Genomic DNA, 17887 nt, shown 5'->3' with positions numbered 1-17887 from the left:
AAGATCTGTACTTTCAAACTAACCTTGTCTTCATGTATGAGTTAAAGCCTTTAAGAGTATAAAGCAGAGACCTTTGGACAGTTAATACAAAAAAGGCAGATGTTTGTACTTTGTACATATTAAGTAACAGTGCACGATGTTTGGACAGAGTAGTTGCATGCACTGTTTGGCCAAGGATAAAGTATTATTTTGATAAATAAAGTTTATTTTAAAAAGTTCTCAAGAATGTGTTTCCTTGATTTTTTTTTAGCAATTTACGATAATTTTGAAAATCTGTGCTGGTAGCTGTTAATATTCTAACTGGAGGCTATTTTTTCCCCTTGTTCTTTAGTTTCAGGAGATCAGCAATCGGTTATTGAGTTCTTATGACACAAACATAGATGAGTTTTTTTCTGAAATTGATTCTTCTATAGCTGCAAGTCGAAATGTGCTTCAACAGTTGGAGGAAAAATTTGCCCCGTTAATAAGTGAAACTGAATGGGAGAAAATACAGATGCAGGTTGGTTTCGGAGCCAATTGGATGATGATCTCAATTCATTTTGCAACTATAGTCAGTGTCAAAGCAGGAAAGTTTTTTCCAGCATATCCTCCATCCAAAAAATTCCCTGGTGTCATTTGTCAATCCACACGCTAAAACAATATCTGCAAACTTTTTTTTAAACAGTACAGTACCTTGAAGTTAAACATTTTGCTACAATAACTATTGTTTGGTTTATGATTACAAATAATTCCTCCTGTGTTCGATAAAAAGGGAAGTAATATTAAAGATATTTCAGAATTATCCTGATGTGAAGAGATACAGAACAGGTTTCAATAGATTAAATATTGAAGAACATACCACCAATTGTTACAAAATGCACTTTGAACCTTCTTGTTGTATAGGGTATTGCTGCTATGCATGCCTTCCAATGTTTAGTTATCAGTCTACAATAACTAATATTTTCTTATTTTCCCCTCAGGCATTTCGGCAAGAGATATTTGACTGCCCTATTTGCATTATGCCACTGTGTCATATCACTCATCCTCCAAGCGTCTTCTCTGAGAACAGCAATAATCGGTATTCGCGCCAGACTGTTCTGCTCTCTTGTTCACATATGTTTCATCAGACTTGTCTTCAAGCATTTGAAGAGTTTTCCTTGGGAGAAAAACTTGTTTGTCCCTTATGTCGCTCTTGTTATCAAAAGAAAATTCTTGAATGTTGATATAAACATGTAAACAGTCCAGAATGAGCTGCATAACAGAATTTTTAATCGGTGTAATGATAGATAGCCTCACAGGAGATTAAAGCCTTGTCAGATCCAGTGTGAGAAAAAACACTTCTCTATGGATGCTGATCCTCACTAATAGAAATAAAAGTTAAATGGGCATTGTGCTATCATTTCTCTGACTTGTTGCTTTTCCTTGCTCTCCACAGTCTTACCTGTCTTCTACTCCCTTTGGTTCCCCTTATGTTCTGTTTTCCCTTCCTGGTCTTCTCCTTTCTTTAACCTCCTCCCTCTCAGAGGCACACTACCCTCTCCATCTCCTGCACATCCCAGGATCCCTTTTTCTTCTCCCTTTCCTTGAGAACTCTTCCCTTTGACTCCTTTCTTCATTCAGTGGATTCCATCTACATACTCCCCACGGGAGTTACTCATGTTGAACAACAGGAAAAGACAGATTCCCTGGATAGCACCGCCCAGGCAGTTGGAAATACCACCGATGAGTGTGGAAGGAGATGCATTACTTCTTCAGCTCCTTTTAGTAGCTGAATGCAGCTGGGCTGGCTCCTCTCCTTTAATGGCTGGAAACCACATTACAAGGTCAACTATAGGCAAATGGGAAGTACTGCAAAATAGCCCTACTGCAAATGTGGCTGAGTGGTCCCCATAAAGGAACAAGTTGGTTCAGGAACTTGTCATGACAGTGGGACTAAGTAATATCGTCCAGGTTAGAAGAGACCAAAATGCATTTAAAACCTTTCAGTTGTGGACTGTTACCCTTGAACTTTGAGTTAAGGCCTAAAATCCCTTGATCAATGTCATGCACCCAGGAGAGCCTGAAAGCTAAACTTTTGTTAAAATGTTTCAGATGCTTTAGGAAACTATATGACTCACAATGCTGAAAATGCTTGCAGACTGCCCATATTTAAATTAGAATGGTTCTGTGTCAAAGATTACCGAAAAGTACTATTGATAGCCTGTGTATTTTTCCATTAATTAAAAACTAAAATTAGGATACAGGCATGTAAAAGGTACGGGTTTGCTTTTTGATGGTTTTGCTACATGTTTGTCTTTTGCTTTATTTCTGCTCCATGTTTTGGTCCAAAGGGTGTTAACGCCTACTGAACCTATCGGGATCTCTGCTACCCCCCTATGATACTCCGAACTTGAACAAATGGCTTGTGTTAGAGGCTCTCAAGCTTTTTACACACATTAAGCCACCCTCCACAGTGAGGTGGAATGCATATTGTGACAAAGTTCCTCCTCGGCTTTGGTGGGTCCTGCACTTTTTGGCAGATTTGCTCACCTCAGAGGTTCACGGCAGCCCTCATTTTGGCCATTTCTGCTAGAGGCTCAAATCTGCCGTTCACTCAGCTAACCTCATCACTGGCCAGCATGGAGGAAATGGAGAACAATCTCCACAGTCTCTGCTGTCCCACCTAGTGTGTCTGGGACAGGCCAGATCCCTTTCCAAATTAGACGTTCCCTTCTGGTGTTGTCACAGACCACGTCAACTCCTCCTGTGTTCAATCAGGAATTGGGGCTCTGGGGGTAAACCCGGGCCCGCCCTCTACTCTGGGTTCCAGCCCAGAGCCCTGTGGATAGCAGCTGTCTATGTCTCCTGTATCAGCTGTGTGACAGCTACAACTCTCTGAGCTACTTCCCCAGGGCCTCCTCCCAACACCTTCTTTATCCTCACCCCAGGATCTTCCTCCTGAAGCCTGATCATGCCTGTATTCCTCAGTCCTCCAGCAGTTTGCCTTCTCACTCCCTGCTCCTTGCATGCCCCCCCCCCCCCGCTAACTGATGGGAGGTCCTTTTAAAACCAGGTGTCCTGATTAGTCTGCCTGCCATAACTGATTCTAGTATGTTCTTAATTGGCTCTGGGTGTCTTAATTAGCTTGCCTGTCTTAATTGGTTCTAGCAGGTTCCTGATTGCTCTAGTGCAGCCCCTGCTCTGGTCACTCAGGGAATAGAAAACTGTTCATCCAGTGGCCAGTATATTTGCCTTCTACCAAACTCCTGTACCCCACTGGTCTGGGTCTGTCACAATATATTACAGAGGAGTAAATTGTAAGGCATGCACAGACAATGGAGAAACATCTTACAAAGACTCAAAAGTCCATCGTTTATTTTTAATACAAACGTTGACCAAAAAAAGCACATTGTAAATCACAGTTTGACTTCATTGAAAACAGAGTTTAATAAAAATATTACTAAAAACACACAAATTGTGACATTTCAAATAAAGGGAAAAGATACTAAATCTACTCCTTTTCACTATTGTACTGTGACATTCAAACCATCTAAAAAGGCAGTTTTCATATAGTTTTGTAACACTGCAAGGTAACCACAACTGAAAATTTTATAAAGTACACATTTTCTGATGACCTAAATTAAATTAACCTCAAGGATTTAGTGGGGAAGATGCATCTGCTACAGATTGGTAACAGTTACTTTAGTGCTAAAAACATTTTTCAGACATATTTTGCTTCCAAGATATGAGAATGCCCACATACAAAAGTTTTTAGTTAACTAAGGCCTTGATACTGCAAAGAATTAAGCACTTGCCTAACTTCAGCATGTGAGTAGTTCCACTGAACTCAACAGGACTGCACATATGCTTAAAAGTTAAGAATGCATAAATTTGTGCAAAGACAGACCTACACTGTTAAGATTGGAATGAAAGAGCCTGAACCTGCATGAGGAAAAATGCCCACTAATTAGCTGAACCTGTATTACTTTTTTTGATCTGCCGTTGCACCACCATTAGTGCATATGTATGGTCTAATGCAGAAAAGGTGGTATTTTTATGATGTCATCTAACCCTCCTCAAAGCATGCCTCGACAATAAAGTTATAAGAACGCTGGTGGCAGTCTGAGCCTTGGGTGTACTCCCACCCATGGCAGTGCAACCCCTGGGATTTTGCTTTTTTAAAAAAGCTTAGCATAGACAAGCCCATTGAGTTCAATGGGCGTTTTGCCTGAGTCAGGAAATCATTCTTGCATATAGATAGAGGAACCTAAATACTCTGTATTTTTAGTTTGTGTATGTGTATTGCTGTATTGGTCACAGGCTACAATTTTAAATCCACAATCCTAACATATCTTCATTTTCTAAATTTCTATACCAATCGAAACCAGATAAGACAAAATATTTTAAGGTTACCTTTAAAAACTGGGCAATGGTTGAATTTTTTGTTCACAACTTTTTCATTGTACTTGAAACCAGAAGATTTTGTGTAGCTTTTCTGAACTGGGAAAAGGCTTTAGTGTTAGAAAACATGTTTCAGTTAGCAGGATGTTAAACAGAATTTTGCCCATAAGCATTTTAGCATGACCATCTTATCCACACTAAAAGCAAGGTCATCATCTTTAACATCATGCTGTCTGAAATGTGTTAGTTGGCATGTTTTCTACATTTTCTCCAATATAGACAAAGGCCAAACTACACACACGCAGCATCACTCACTTTTTGGCTCCTAATGAGCAATTAAGGAAACACAACACAAAGTACAGAATAAAACCCTTCATTTCTTGGTGCGATAGTATGTTTGGCTTGGTAATCACAACTGTAAAGAGCTGCTATATATTGATGTACCAACAGATTCATTTTTTTATCTCCAGTGAGGTGGGGCATATTAAGTGACCAGTCTTTATTTTAATGGAATTCTGTGGTGACAACTGAATGACCAGACAGTACTGGTATTTCCAGAGTATAAATACTTGTACTAAGAAACCTTATATGGGACTACTGGGGGAGCAGACGAGCATTAAATAAAATCAAAGCTGATGTCCTGAGCTTTCATTCCTTGAAGCAAATGGAAGTGATGAGTGAATGGGGTAGGCAGGCTAAAGTCCTGATCATGAAGGAAACCTTATAATGACCTTTAAAAAGTTACTTTGTATACAAATTATATTTAATGGAATAAATAGAAGAGCAGCATGTTGAAATGACTAGTACAAATATCTAGAAAGACAGCATAATTATGTATTATTTAAAAACATTTGATATAGATACCCCCAGATTTTACAAACTTCTCTGTAGACATCCGAACAGTTTTCAAAAATTGGGGTTTCATAACAAAGTTTTAATTTTGATCAGATACAACTTTTAGATAGCTCTCATCCAAGTATGTTGGGCTGAGATCATCAGCATTTACTTCTATTACATTTGTTAAAGGATTTCTCTTTTATTACTCTTCAGCCATTTTGCCCAACTGGAATCAACCTGTAGTGTAGTTGAAACAGATATTTTTGGTTTCAAATTTAAAGCTAACAAATATAAATCTGAATTATTAATAAAAGTGGCTAATAAAGTGGCTATTAGGAAAAGTCCATGAATGAACAATAAATTAGGCAAGCAACGGTTGTACAGAATTTAAGATCCTATTTCACCTTTCCTATTTTTAATTAAAAAACAACTTTGCTACTAAAACTTGCAGCTATCCTTACACTTCATAGATTACTTGTAATTGAAACCAAAGCTACTGTTCTCCTGTAAAATGCCTTGCAACCATAAGTAGATGGTTATTTTGTAACATTTTCTGCAATTCTATTTAACTTAAACATCTGTACATTATAAGTTAAGGGCAACTTGTTGACACATACTATTTAATCAAAAATAAAAGCTGAAAACTTATCTGTGGAAGAAAGTACAGTAAGAGAATCTTAAGTTAGTGGAATAGGAAAGTATTCTAGAAAACAATGGATTTCACGTTTAGACTTCCTGCTAATTAGCATAGGTGTAGTTTGACTCTATATTTGGAGAAGCTGCTCCAGTCAGGCCAATGGGGCCTCGTGTGGGGGGAAAATTCTGCACGTGCCCAGGACTTGCAGTTTGGGGGGGCTAATTAGTACCATTATACATCAGACATCCGAGTTCTATTTAGATTAACTCGTTCTCTTATTTCCCATCTTGTCTATCCAGGCAAAGGTGAAAATCTTATGTTTGAAGTACATATTATTGACAGTTTGAAGCCACTGAATGATATTACCTACTGAAGTACATGAAAAGGAAAAGGGAGTCAAAATGTTAAGTTTTAAGAACGCAGGGCCCAATCCAGAAGAAAGCATCATCTGATTCATAAGTTCCATGTACCTAATGGAAACGTGGGCTTCTGTTACATGAAAACTCCGTTTTTAGAGGTCAACCAGTTAGAAGAAAAAAGACCATTCACATTGTCATCACTGGTAATGCAGAAGGTACCAAAACCCCGTAAAAGTGTTTACAACTATTTTGTAACTTGGTGTCCTGAAGGTCAGGCTCAGGACCAGTCCACCTCCCCACAGGATACTCTTTCCTACAAGTATACCAGGGTCCTCAAAATTTTAATCCTAATGTGGAACATGTAAGAGTTTGTCTCATGGACAACGTGCCCTCTTGTTTACTACTATACAGACCACATCCCTCCCATTCATAATCATACGACATCCCGGAGGAAAATACTGACTAGCGAGCACCATAGGACAAACCAGCTCCACATAGAGCACAGTTCAAAACCTCTAGATATCCTTTAGTAACTGCAGGGTCCCAGCCTCAGTCAAAGTCTGGAGTTGTGTGGCAGGGGAGAAGGACAAACCAGACTATGACAAAAAGGGAGTTCCGCAACTTCCTATATGCTGGAGTTGGAGATTTGTTTAAAAACAAAAAATGTGGGGAGGAGGCGGGGGGGCCGGATGTGGTGAGGGTTTCTCATAATTTGCTGCAAGCCAATGTATTCCAGGGCTATGGAGCCAGCATCAGAACACCGTGGATGTCAGCTCTTTCCTCTGTGCATCCTTGCTGACTGTGATGCACTCAAAGCAGAGCTTGAAATAACTCAGTTAATATTCATCTACAAGAGAACATCAGCTCCTTTAAAAAAGCACTTTTCTGCCAGTGGCACATTTAATCAGTACATTTGCACACCTATTTGATACCAGAGGTAGTCTGATTTATATGCTACTCTAAGGCTAATGCCACATTTATTTTAGTATCTGTAAATGCTGGCTTTTTTGACAAGAATATCCCTCAGAACATTATCAATGACTAAAAGACCTTATTTTGACATTTGAAAATGCCAGGGATCACAGTGTTAAAAGTATCTAATTTGTTTTTCTGAACAAGATGAAGTATATTTCTTTTTTTTTTTAAATTAACTGTATTGTCCTAATTATGCATGTAAAATCACCTGATATGAGTTATACTACTGTATGTTTTAAAAACAGCATGCTCTAGTTTCATCTGAGCATGTGTAAGATGCAAGAAAAGATTCAGTGATACTCTTTGGGCTTAATACTTTGCAATAAGATGGGCTATTTAGAACACAATAGAAGCAAGACTGAATTGCCTAGAACAGATACATGCATTGCTTTCTGCAAAACTCTTGACAATTTGGGCTAAAGGGTATCATGTTATACTTATGAAATTCAAGGAAAAATAGTACAGATTGAGAGCAAGTGACCTTAAATCCTTATGTTTCTTTGGGAACAGGAAGGGCTAGGGTTATATTTTATGACTAAATGGTTTACTCTAGGTCCCCCACAATACCGTCGCGAAGACATCAACCTAACGTATGTGAACACTGGCAGAGACTCATCCAGACAATCCCATATTTGATATAAAAATTCATCTTGAAAACTTTACCTTCTATCCATTTCTCATGTGTACCGTGATGTAGATTCAGTAAATAAGGACTGCCTTACCCGTGTCTAATTTAGACAGCAGACTCTTCAGGGCAGGGACCACCTCTTCCCTGGTTTGCACAGCACTGCGCACACAGGAGGCACGCTATACTGTATCTGATTACAAGAGGCTTCGGGAGCATGGAGGATTAATACTCCCACAGCTCCAGTGGTTGGTGATACTGGTGAAGCTTTAACACGGTACTTCTGAACCAAAACACAAAATAATTTCTTGTTAAATTCTTTAATTTCTATGACACTAGACCAGTCGACTGTGTCAAAGATATCGGAGAAGCAGGGCCAACAGTAAACACCGTTACAATCTGTAAACAAAGTTTCCTATGAATCCAAAAATCGTTACTTCTAAAGTAACATCATACCAATTTAATTTTCACCTTAAAAAGGTAAATACGGAAGATGTGCTTACACTTAAAAATCCCACCATATTACAACAATCCTGCCACTATGCATTGAATATTGTGCTACCAACACAGGAGAAAGCCAAGAGGTGGCTAACTTAAGAGACTTAATTCACATACCACAAATCAGACCAAAAATGTATCTTGTTTATCTTGAGACAGGAGCATCTCTGTGCTTTAGCCTCATAAAAAATGAGGCAGATGTTGACGTCACCAAGATCTGCTGTATACACCTGAAGGAGGTACAGACCACCTGACTACATGAGACAAAACATTGGAAGTGCACTGTCAATATCCATTAATGACTTCTCCATTGCTTCTGTGTAAATGAATTTACCCTTCTGTGACTATACGACCAATGTGTTATATTTACGTTTGAAAGTAGCACTGTATCTGTAAAAAGTTTCGCATACAGAATGTCAGTTTCAGGACTTTTAATGTAGACAGTGTCACAATATAAAAAGTAGACGTTAAAACACTGTCAGCAGCTACAGAAAGGTTGGGCTTTCTCTGAAGATTAATCCACTGTAAGAACCACACTGAACCTAAACTTTTGCCTTCCTTCCAGTATATAGTGTCTTTATTTAAGTACGCTTTTTAACCAATACATATCTGTGACTCTAAGATTCAAAGCACAACCCACTAGACGGAGTGCAATCAGTATGCTGCAGTGTTTGTTTTGGAAGGAAAAGAAATACTAAGACAAGGGGGAAAACAGTGCAAGTCTTTCCTCTTTTTCTGCCTACATACTATAATTTGTATTCTTACTATTTGTGAACCTATCTACTGGAGCTTGCCTCCACACAACTCACTAGCCAAACACAATCCATTTTGGGGAATCATATATAAGCATGGTGAATTATTTGACTTTTTCTTAATTTCCTTGGATTATTGACAGAACACATATGCCCTCAAAAAAAAAACAGTCCGTTTCTGCTGTGGACTCAATACTGAGAGAAGGATGAAGATCAAAATTAAGGCAGAAAGCATCCAGAGCTTGAGCAGAAATTTTGCTTTTTGATCTTTATGCAGACAATTTCATCTGGGGATCTGATCAAAAAAAAATCTTACTGAGGCAACTACCTTAAAGTCAGTGTTACAGAAAGCTGGAATATGTTTTATAAAATTAACTAACCCTATCATATGTCACAATTTACCACACTCCCAGTGGGGATATGGTACAATTATAGTCATATTATCATTTCCAAAGATAAAAAGTTGATAATTTATATTATCATTCTTTACACTTCTAATGCATAAGCCCATACACTCTCAACGGATACAAGGAGTCAATGCTTTTACTAATAAATCTTGTAATGTTTATAACGTGAATCCATTTTTTTTTTAGAAGTAATTTAGGTGTAGTTATCTGTTCTTGGTTGGAACTTTGCCTCAATGGAGAGAAAAATAATTTCTGCTGTCCAAAAACTCAACAATAAATGTAAGCAACAGAAAAAGATGCTTGTAAGTCTCAATAAAAACTAGCAATTTTACTCTCTCAAAAATGGTACAACATACCCAAACCTAATAAGCAGTAGATATAGCTTATTAATAAACTTAATAAACAGTAGATATAGCTCAGAAATTATTGCAACAGTATTCATATTATGCCCAATTTCCATTCAGAAAAGGCCACTTCAGGAAACCATTATTTTTGTGGCTGTTACTTGGGGTTTGCTTGTGAAGCACTCCACTAAGCTCCCATCTCATTCATATTTCATTAAGTGTAAGTCCAGAACTCAGACATTACTCAGGAAGAGAACAGATAAGAGATACTTGACATCAGAAGAGACTAACTTGTTTCAGAATCTTACTGGATATAAGCCCATTATCATGGTTTGATTGAGTGGAAGGGCTCAGACCTCAAGTGGACATATTTCAGTTTTACATAAATATGAAAGAAGAAACATTAAACTTACCAAAAAAAGTTTTAGTAACCTTGCCTGATCTGTCTACAGAACACACATATACATGCAATGGTCCTCCTTAGAGTCTTTATACTTCCTCTTTTCAAGTCAAGTGTTAGTGCAGCAGTGTTGGACAACAGGCATAAGTATAAATATTTTAATAGTGACCTGTGATTGTCACATACTACTTGTAGGACTTCTGATTCTATAGCAATGCTAAAGAAAATACCGAATTTCTCCTCATCAGTGCCATTCTGGGTCTAAGGGCTCAGAGCAGCTAAATCATGTTACATTGCAGAAAGCTTCATACTCACAAGAAAGACTGAACTGTAGGTTTTGCTGACACAACTGACTGCATCATTTCTGTAAGCTTAGCATTCAACATATATAGTATACTACACACACACACACACACACTATATAGTACTATATATACAGATATAGTACTATATAGTATATAAGAGAAACTAAAGACTTGAAGAGATTAGTGAAAAATAATGGCTTGCACCGAGCTATAAACATTCCTCTGTGTGTGTGTGTGTGTACATATATATGAGAGAAACTGAAGAGGTTAGTGAAAAACAGAGATTAATGAAAGAGAGTGGCTTGCACCACTGAGCTACAATATACTGCACTATTATCACCAGGACTTAACTCAGAAAACCTTTAAGGAAACTGTGTGCAACTGCAGATAACTAGACATAAGTCTATGCTACTTGTGTTGATACGTGCGTGTGCACGCACACAGAGTTAACAGAAGTTTATGTGCGTATATTTTGAAGGGCGACTGACCTCGATGGCATAACACTTACTGTAAGTTATAGTACTGTAAGAATTATAACAATAAGAGGCCAGCAGAGCTTTCTACAAAGCATACTGGGTTCAGATTTAACGGAAAAGTATGTTAGAATTTATCTTGTGTTCATTAGACTTGATAAGACACCTTACGATTACCACTGAAGAAAATTACCTTCTGTCATTTAAAACTAAGAATAAAAAGCCTACAATGCTGGGTCTGTAAGAGTGCTTCATGATGTCAAACATTACATACAGCCTAGTGAATCCTGTATGAAAGTAACAGTGATCTCTCCGAATTACTTCAATTTTTTAATGAATTCTTAGTAGAAAAGAAGTGTGTCTTGCTGTTAAAGACACCTAAACATTCCTAATTAGAGTTATATTGGGCTTCAAATGTACCCTTTATTTCCAAGTCTCAGAGTTGTTCACCAGCATTATATTTATATCACAGAGGAGGTATTGTACAGTTAACATGGTAGTAGGGCATCATATCTAGAAACATGAGGCTCTGTCCAAAGAGGAATTAGTTATTTTTCTCGGCTTCCAGTCTTCAGGGCACCTCCTGCATAAACTGATGGGGAGTATACAAAATCAAATCAGAAATGGTAGAATCTGAAGTAGCTTGGTTTCTCAGAAATACACAGTGTGAAACGTGAGAGAAGATTGGACCCAAAATTAACAAGTGAAATTAATACAAAGATATTTTGATGAAGATGACAGGAATGTCATGAGGTTGAAGTTTTCGGCTCTATTGATTGAAGATGATTGCTTCTCACAGTGTTTTCTGATGCCCATTTGCAGAAGGTTTTGTTGTCTCAGAGTCTCTTGCATTGTTCGACAGATGAAGTTTATCTAAACCTGCATAGGTAAGGTATTACACATAAGGTAAAATGCAATTTTCTGCTTTTCACATATATAGATATTTACAATGGAAAACTGCTAAAAGCACATTGTATTCAAACCAAATTGTGTTTGGATTTATTTTCCATATTTGCTTAAGGCCAAAATCAACCTTTTTCTCTGAGGCCCCTCTCGACATGCTCTAAAAACTCCAGGGTCTATTGGGAAGGAGGAGGGCAGGTCGGGGCAGGGGCCTTGCACATAGGCGTAGTGTGACTTCTGTTTCGGGGGGTACAGGGGCCAGCAATCCAGGGAGGGAGTGCCATCTCCAGCCCCTGACTCAACTCAGCAGGCTACTTGCCTGTCTGGGTTGGGGGAGGGGGACGATGCAACCAAAAATTATAACTCAAAGGTGGGGGGCTTAGCTCAAAAAGTTTGAAAACATCTTAGGGCGCAGGAAGGGGGTAGCTCAGGATGCAGGGAGGAGGCAGTTATCAGCTGTGGGCAGGAAGGAGCAGCTCAGTAGCTAGGGACTGTGTGTTGGCAGGGCGTAGCTCAGAGTGCAGGGAGGGGGTAGCTAGAGGCTGTGTGTTGGCGGGGGATGGCTGTGGGTGCAGGGAGGGGGTAGCTCAGAGCGCAGGCAGCACATAGCTCAGGATGCAGGGAGGGGGGTAGCTAGGGGCTGTATGCCAGCTGGGGGTAGCTCAGGGAGCCGGCAGGGGGGTAGCTGGGGTTGTGTGCTGGGAGGGCTCCCCTGCAGTTCCTGTTCCCGGAGGGGTCTGCCAGCCACGGAGCCAGGTCTCCCCACCAAGGTGGCTCTTACCGGATGTCTCTGCAAGAGCAAAGGGGGCTGGGACTCGGGAGCTGAGAAGCAGCTTTAATTTTAGGGGTACCAGCAGGAGAGGAGAGAACTCTGTGGCTGCCTGCTCCATGGCACCAGCCAGAGCAGCAGCTGCCCCGCACTGCCCGGTGTAATGGCAAAAACAGCAGCTGGCACCAACACCTACTGAGCGTGCTCAGTTCGGGTGAGCAGGCTCAGTACAACCTAGATAGGAAATTCTGCCAGGGAGCTGTTTGCCACTACATCGGCTCTGGCTTCCTGCCTCCGATCTGGCCAGGGGGCAGGGACAGGAGGGGGAGAGGTGGTATAGATTTGCCCCCCAGGGACTGCCGGGCTCTTGCGCTGCAGTTGAGGGGGTGAGGGGTGGCAATGCCCTCCATGTTCACAACTCTGCACTTGGGCTTAGGGCTTCTGCCTCACAGGGAGCACCAGGGCTCCCCGTTTAAGCCCCGTGGGGTGTGCAAGGGATCGTGGCTTCAGCCCTGCTCCTCCTGGGAGTTCCGGCTTCAGCACTGCGGGGGTGCTGGGGATTGGGGCTTCAGCCCCGTGCCTCCCAGCTTGAGCTCTGCGGGGGCCGCCAAGAATCGGGATCTGGGTTTCAGCCACGGGGCCCCCTTGAAAGGGCTCGCCGACCCCCGGTTGAGAACCATTGCTCTAGTTCAAACAGGAATTACTTCCGGGAAGTCCTCAGGCCTGTGTCACACAGCAAATCAGACTACATGATCACAACCTTCTGGTTTTATGATCTATGAACATTTTCAAAAACAGGAGCCTACAATTAAGCTCTTAAATCTGCACTTTAAACAATTAAGGATGGGTTTTCAAAAGTATTTCAGTGCAGAAGTTCCATGGGTACTTTTAAAAATACTACCCTTAGTGGTCTAAATATGGACTTTGGAACCTAAAGTTCAGGTCTTTTAAAAATTGAATTCTAAGGGCACAAAATGAATATCCCATCTTAGAACTTCCCCACTCTTGGATCCTCATTCCCTACCCAAAGTCACAACTATTCCCCTAGCAATCAAAAGCAATGACATATAAAATAGGATACTCAAGGCACTGAACAAGGTGAACTCAAAAATCCTCTTTTCATGGCAAGTCCCTATCTAATGAATAGGGAGATCAAACCAAACAGATAAACAAGAAATTAACAGCAGTGTATCACGTCTATCAAGAACAACTAAGACGAAGCTTTCTTGAATACATATTCCTAGCACAAGATCTACTGATGAATCATAGAAAGATAGGACTGAAAGGATCTTGAGAAGTCATCAATTCTAGTCCCCGTTGCTGTGGCAGGACCAAGTAAGCCTAGACCATCCCAGACAGTCGTTTGTCCAACCTGTTTTTAAAAACCTCTAATGATGGGGATTCCACAATCTTCCTTGAAAGCCTATTGCAGAGCTTAACTACCTCTATAGTTACAAAGTTTTCCTAATATCTAACCTATATTGCCCTTGCTGCAGATTAAGACCATTACTTTTTGTCCTGTTTTCAGCAGACATGGAGAACAATTGCGCACCATTGTCCTGATAACAGCCCTTAACATATTTGAAGATTTATCAAATTCCCCTCTCAAGTCATCTTTTCTCAAGGCTAAACACATAGGCGCTGACTCTATGGGTACTCAGGGGCTGGAGAAAAATTAGCGGGTGCTCATCTGCAATTCATACTAATGGAAGTCTGTATAATACATCAGATTGTCACAGATTACCTACATGTGTGTGCACACAAAAAAAACATGTACAAACCAACCAGTGAAGTGTTAAGATTTTATATTTAAGCAATTACGCAATCATAAAATGTGACAGGTAAGACTGAACCAAAAAAAAATCTTCTTTCCATCCCTTTGTAATGCATACATATAACAATACTGGCAATGTGTTCACAGATTCTTTCTAGATTACAACACGAAAAAATATGAGCACAAAGGAAGACTACTGACTAAGAATCCATGGTTCTTCGAACACATTGACAGGATAGATCCACACTCTAAGGAGCACTTATATTTTCTTGCTATAGTCACAACTCTCTGGGAAGAAGTGACCACTGGAGTCTCAGGCATGCACCTTCACAGCACTGAGTGTTCAGACCCAAGATTATAAGAAACAGCAGTCTAAATCTCACTTCTGGATCTTTCAACTTAATCAAATTCCATTCAAGAGCCTGAAGAAGTTGGTACAGTTGGTGGGGAGTGTGTACCTAGACAAAAGCGGCAAAGAGTCCGGTGGCACCTTATAGACTAACAGACGTATTGGAGCATGAGCTTTCGTGGGTGAATACCCACTCTGTCGGATGCATGTAGTGGAAATTTCCAGAGGCAGGTATAAATATGCAAGCAAGAATCAGGCTAGGGATAAGGAGGTTAGTTCAATCAGGGAGGATGAGGCCCTCTTCTAGCAGTTGAGGTGTGAACACCAAGGGAGGAGAAACTGCTTTTGTAGTTGGCTAGCCATTCACTGTATCTAGGCAGTCAACCTACACAGCGCAAGCTTTCTCCCTTGAATATTTACAGCACAAAGCCCCACACTTGTGAGGTTAAGTAGCAGCAAAATCCATTAAAGGAGGTGGCTCTCATGAGAGCTAGTTAAATAAAGATAGCAGAACTGTTCTTCTGAACTGATCACAAGTCATGGAAACCAAGTCAAGAGAATTAACATACTGTAATCTGAATTCTGGGCAGTTGTCCTACATATCGCAATGAGAGAAACATTTGAAAAATCATACTGCAGAAATGGTCTTGGATCTGTAGAATGTGTTTTAAGACTTTTAGATACTTGCAAATTCTTAGCAAGCACGCATACACAATTTGATCCATTTAGACCAGCTGAGTAGAAATTGTATCCCCATTAGGCTTGTCTTCAATAGATTTATGTAAAGGTTTCATTCTCTGTATATAGTAGCTAAAAACTACTAAGCTATGCAGTCTAACATTTCCTGATAGTAAGCAAAGCTTAGGAAAGAACATTACTGGGAAGTTAAAAAACTGTTTTAGGTAAAAGTCAGAAGGCAACTTTAGTTAGGAATGCAGGTTGTCGGCACAGCACTATTATATTCTTTTGGGAAGAGCCTAGGATTCATAGCCCTCCATCAGCCAGAGTACAAAGGGATAGAGTATGGGGTCAATACAACTGCATCTTTTATGACCATAGGGCTGAATGTTCCTTTCTGTGAGGCAGCATGTGAATACCACCCAACTACTTTTGAGATGGATCTGACTTGGGATTGTGCATACCAGGAACTCCACAGACTATGGTTCCATCCTGGCAATACTCTGAAAACTGAAGATATCATAATATACAGGAATGCAGAGTAAAGGTTGTGTGCTCAATCTTAGCTTGCACATTTCCTCAGAAGATTGGTTAACTCTGTAAACTTAACTCTGTTAACTTGTAGAATTTCCAATTGTTTTATTTCTTTATGTTAATGACTGATTCCTAGGATTCAGACCTTTTTATCTTTATGATAAACTGTTTAAACGAATAAAAAGTACTGCTAAAGTCATTGATAAATAACTTATGATTTTTCTTTTTCTTTGTTAATGTTAGGATTATTTTTCTGAAATTATAAATAAAAGATGAAAATATTACTGATACAGAATTCAATTCCCTTCTGGGAGAGACCAAGCCTGGAATGTTTCAGCCTAAAACGTGATTTTTTAAAATAAGTTATGAGTGAACGAAGAAAGATATTACAACAAACTTTTTTGCAGCCGTAACTATACTGGGTGTGACTGAGCACTTGCTCTAAAATACATGCATTCACAAACATCCTGAAGGTACAGCAGTAATGAAGATAATTCAAACGTTAGCCAGAAGGTATAGTGTGATGCAGGGGTAGGGTAGAAATGTTTATGTGAGAAAAACAACTCTTTTGCAATGGCAAATAGGTTCTATTACAACTCAGGCTGTCTACATGCACATCCATTTGGTTAGCTTATGAGCAAGAATTAGCTGAAATACGTTTGTAGGGACTTGGGAAACTTTATGATGAAAAGGGGCAACAAAAAAAAGATGTAGATGTTAAAATAAAGGACAAATGCCTTTACCATATTACCTAATGCTTTGAAGAGCTCTTCCCGCACAGCAGAGGTGAACTTTCTCACCAGACATAGAGTTGTCACGATAGCAAAGAGCAAATTGTACGATAACACAATGTAGAAATTTCCCAGCCAGTTAAACCTTCCAAAGTCTCCAAGCAGATCAAATCTGGTAATTCCTGTTAAAGTTACATTTTTGAACATTTAAAAAGAGATAAGATTTAAAAATATTCTTGAAAACATTTTTGAATTACTATGAAAATATAGGTTTCAGAGTAGCAGCCGTGTTAGTCTGTATTCGCAAAAAGAAAAGGAGTACTTGTGGCACCTTAAATTTGTTAGTCTCTAAGGTGCCACAAGTACTCCTTTCCTTTTTATGAAAATATAGGAGATTGACATATCTAACTCTAGTACTTGGTGCTGTATTAAAGAAAAATACAATAAAAATCCCTATGATTGATAGATGGATGTACAGTCAAAGATGCAAAACCAACCATTTTTGAAGGTCATTTGGGTCTTGTTTTACTACCATAGAGTTGCTAGCCATACTATAACTATATAACTATAACAAAATACCTTAGGTGACTTGGATAAAAGGCTGATTAACGTGTGGGTCTTGAAATAACAATGTTATAAATTCAAGACAAAGAAGTCCTTCCCAATTTCAATAAATATAATTTGGAAATTAACTATCTTAAATCAATCATCATAAAAGCCATTTTGTTTTATGGAAGCCTGATGTCAGGCTTCCATAAAATTCTTACTTATATCAAAAAATGACAGAAAGAATTGTGTGCCTTTCACAAAAGACAACATTAATTAAGATTTAGCTGCTTTACACACACACACACGCCTCGTTTAGTTCTGAAACTTGCTGCTTTTTCCATGACATGAGAATGTTTAGCATTACTTATTCAAAAAATTATATGCAACGTAAGAACCAGCAGAATAGCACATCACTAGAAAAGCAGTTTTGTCTGCATTAACTGTAAATTACATTATTTTTCTGTATGACTGATTTTTTATTACACTGCTTTTTTCAGATATCTGTTTGCAGCAGTAAGTGCCCTGTCAAGAGAGGCACAAAACCACATGGTACAGTAAACATTAGGGCTGCATACATGCTTTGCAGATCCACTGTTTTGGAATCAAGTATTAAGACTTCCTCTCCTAGT

The 17887-nt window shown here is 39.3% G+C and overlaps 2 protein-coding genes across 8 annotated transcripts in view; one reads left to right on the top strand and one right to left on the bottom strand.

The window, feature by feature from the left end:
- The window catches only part of RNF32 (ring finger protein 32), a 56310-nt gene extending 52395 nt beyond the window's left edge, over positions 1-3915 (top strand). Inside the window, exons 8-9 of one of the 2 annotated variants that reach the window (XM_027823895.3) lie at positions 332-499; positions 960-3915. In XM_027823895.3, the coding sequence (XP_027679696.2) occupies positions 332-499; positions 960-1202 (411 nt within the window). In that variant the 3' untranslated portion in view covers positions 1203-3915. The remainder of the gene's footprint in view (positions 1-331; positions 500-959) is intronic. The other variant, XM_043541559.1, reaches the window with a different exon arrangement.
- LMBR1 (limb development membrane protein 1) overlaps positions 3301-17887 on the bottom strand; it is a 153699-nt gene continuing 139112 nt past the window's right edge. For all 6 annotated transcript variants that reach the window (XM_037891074.2, XM_037891075.2, XM_037891076.2 and 3 more), the window contains 2 exons: positions 16730-16891; positions 3301-11850 (listed from right to left, as the gene is read on the bottom strand). In XM_037891074.2, the coding sequence (XP_037747002.1) occupies positions 11765-11850; positions 16730-16891 (248 nt within the window). In that variant the 3' untranslated portion in view covers positions 3301-11764. The remainder of the gene's footprint in view (positions 11851-16729; positions 16892-17887) is intronic.

This window comes from Chelonia mydas, chromosome 2 (assembly GCF_015237465.2).
Source record: "Chelonia mydas isolate rCheMyd1 chromosome 2, rCheMyd1.pri.v2, whole genome shotgun sequence".
Classification (NCBI taxonomy): Eukaryota; Metazoa; Chordata; order Testudines; family Cheloniidae; genus Chelonia; species Chelonia mydas.
Note: the sequence above shows the minus strand (reverse complement) of the source record. Positions and strands in the feature narration are given on the sequence as shown.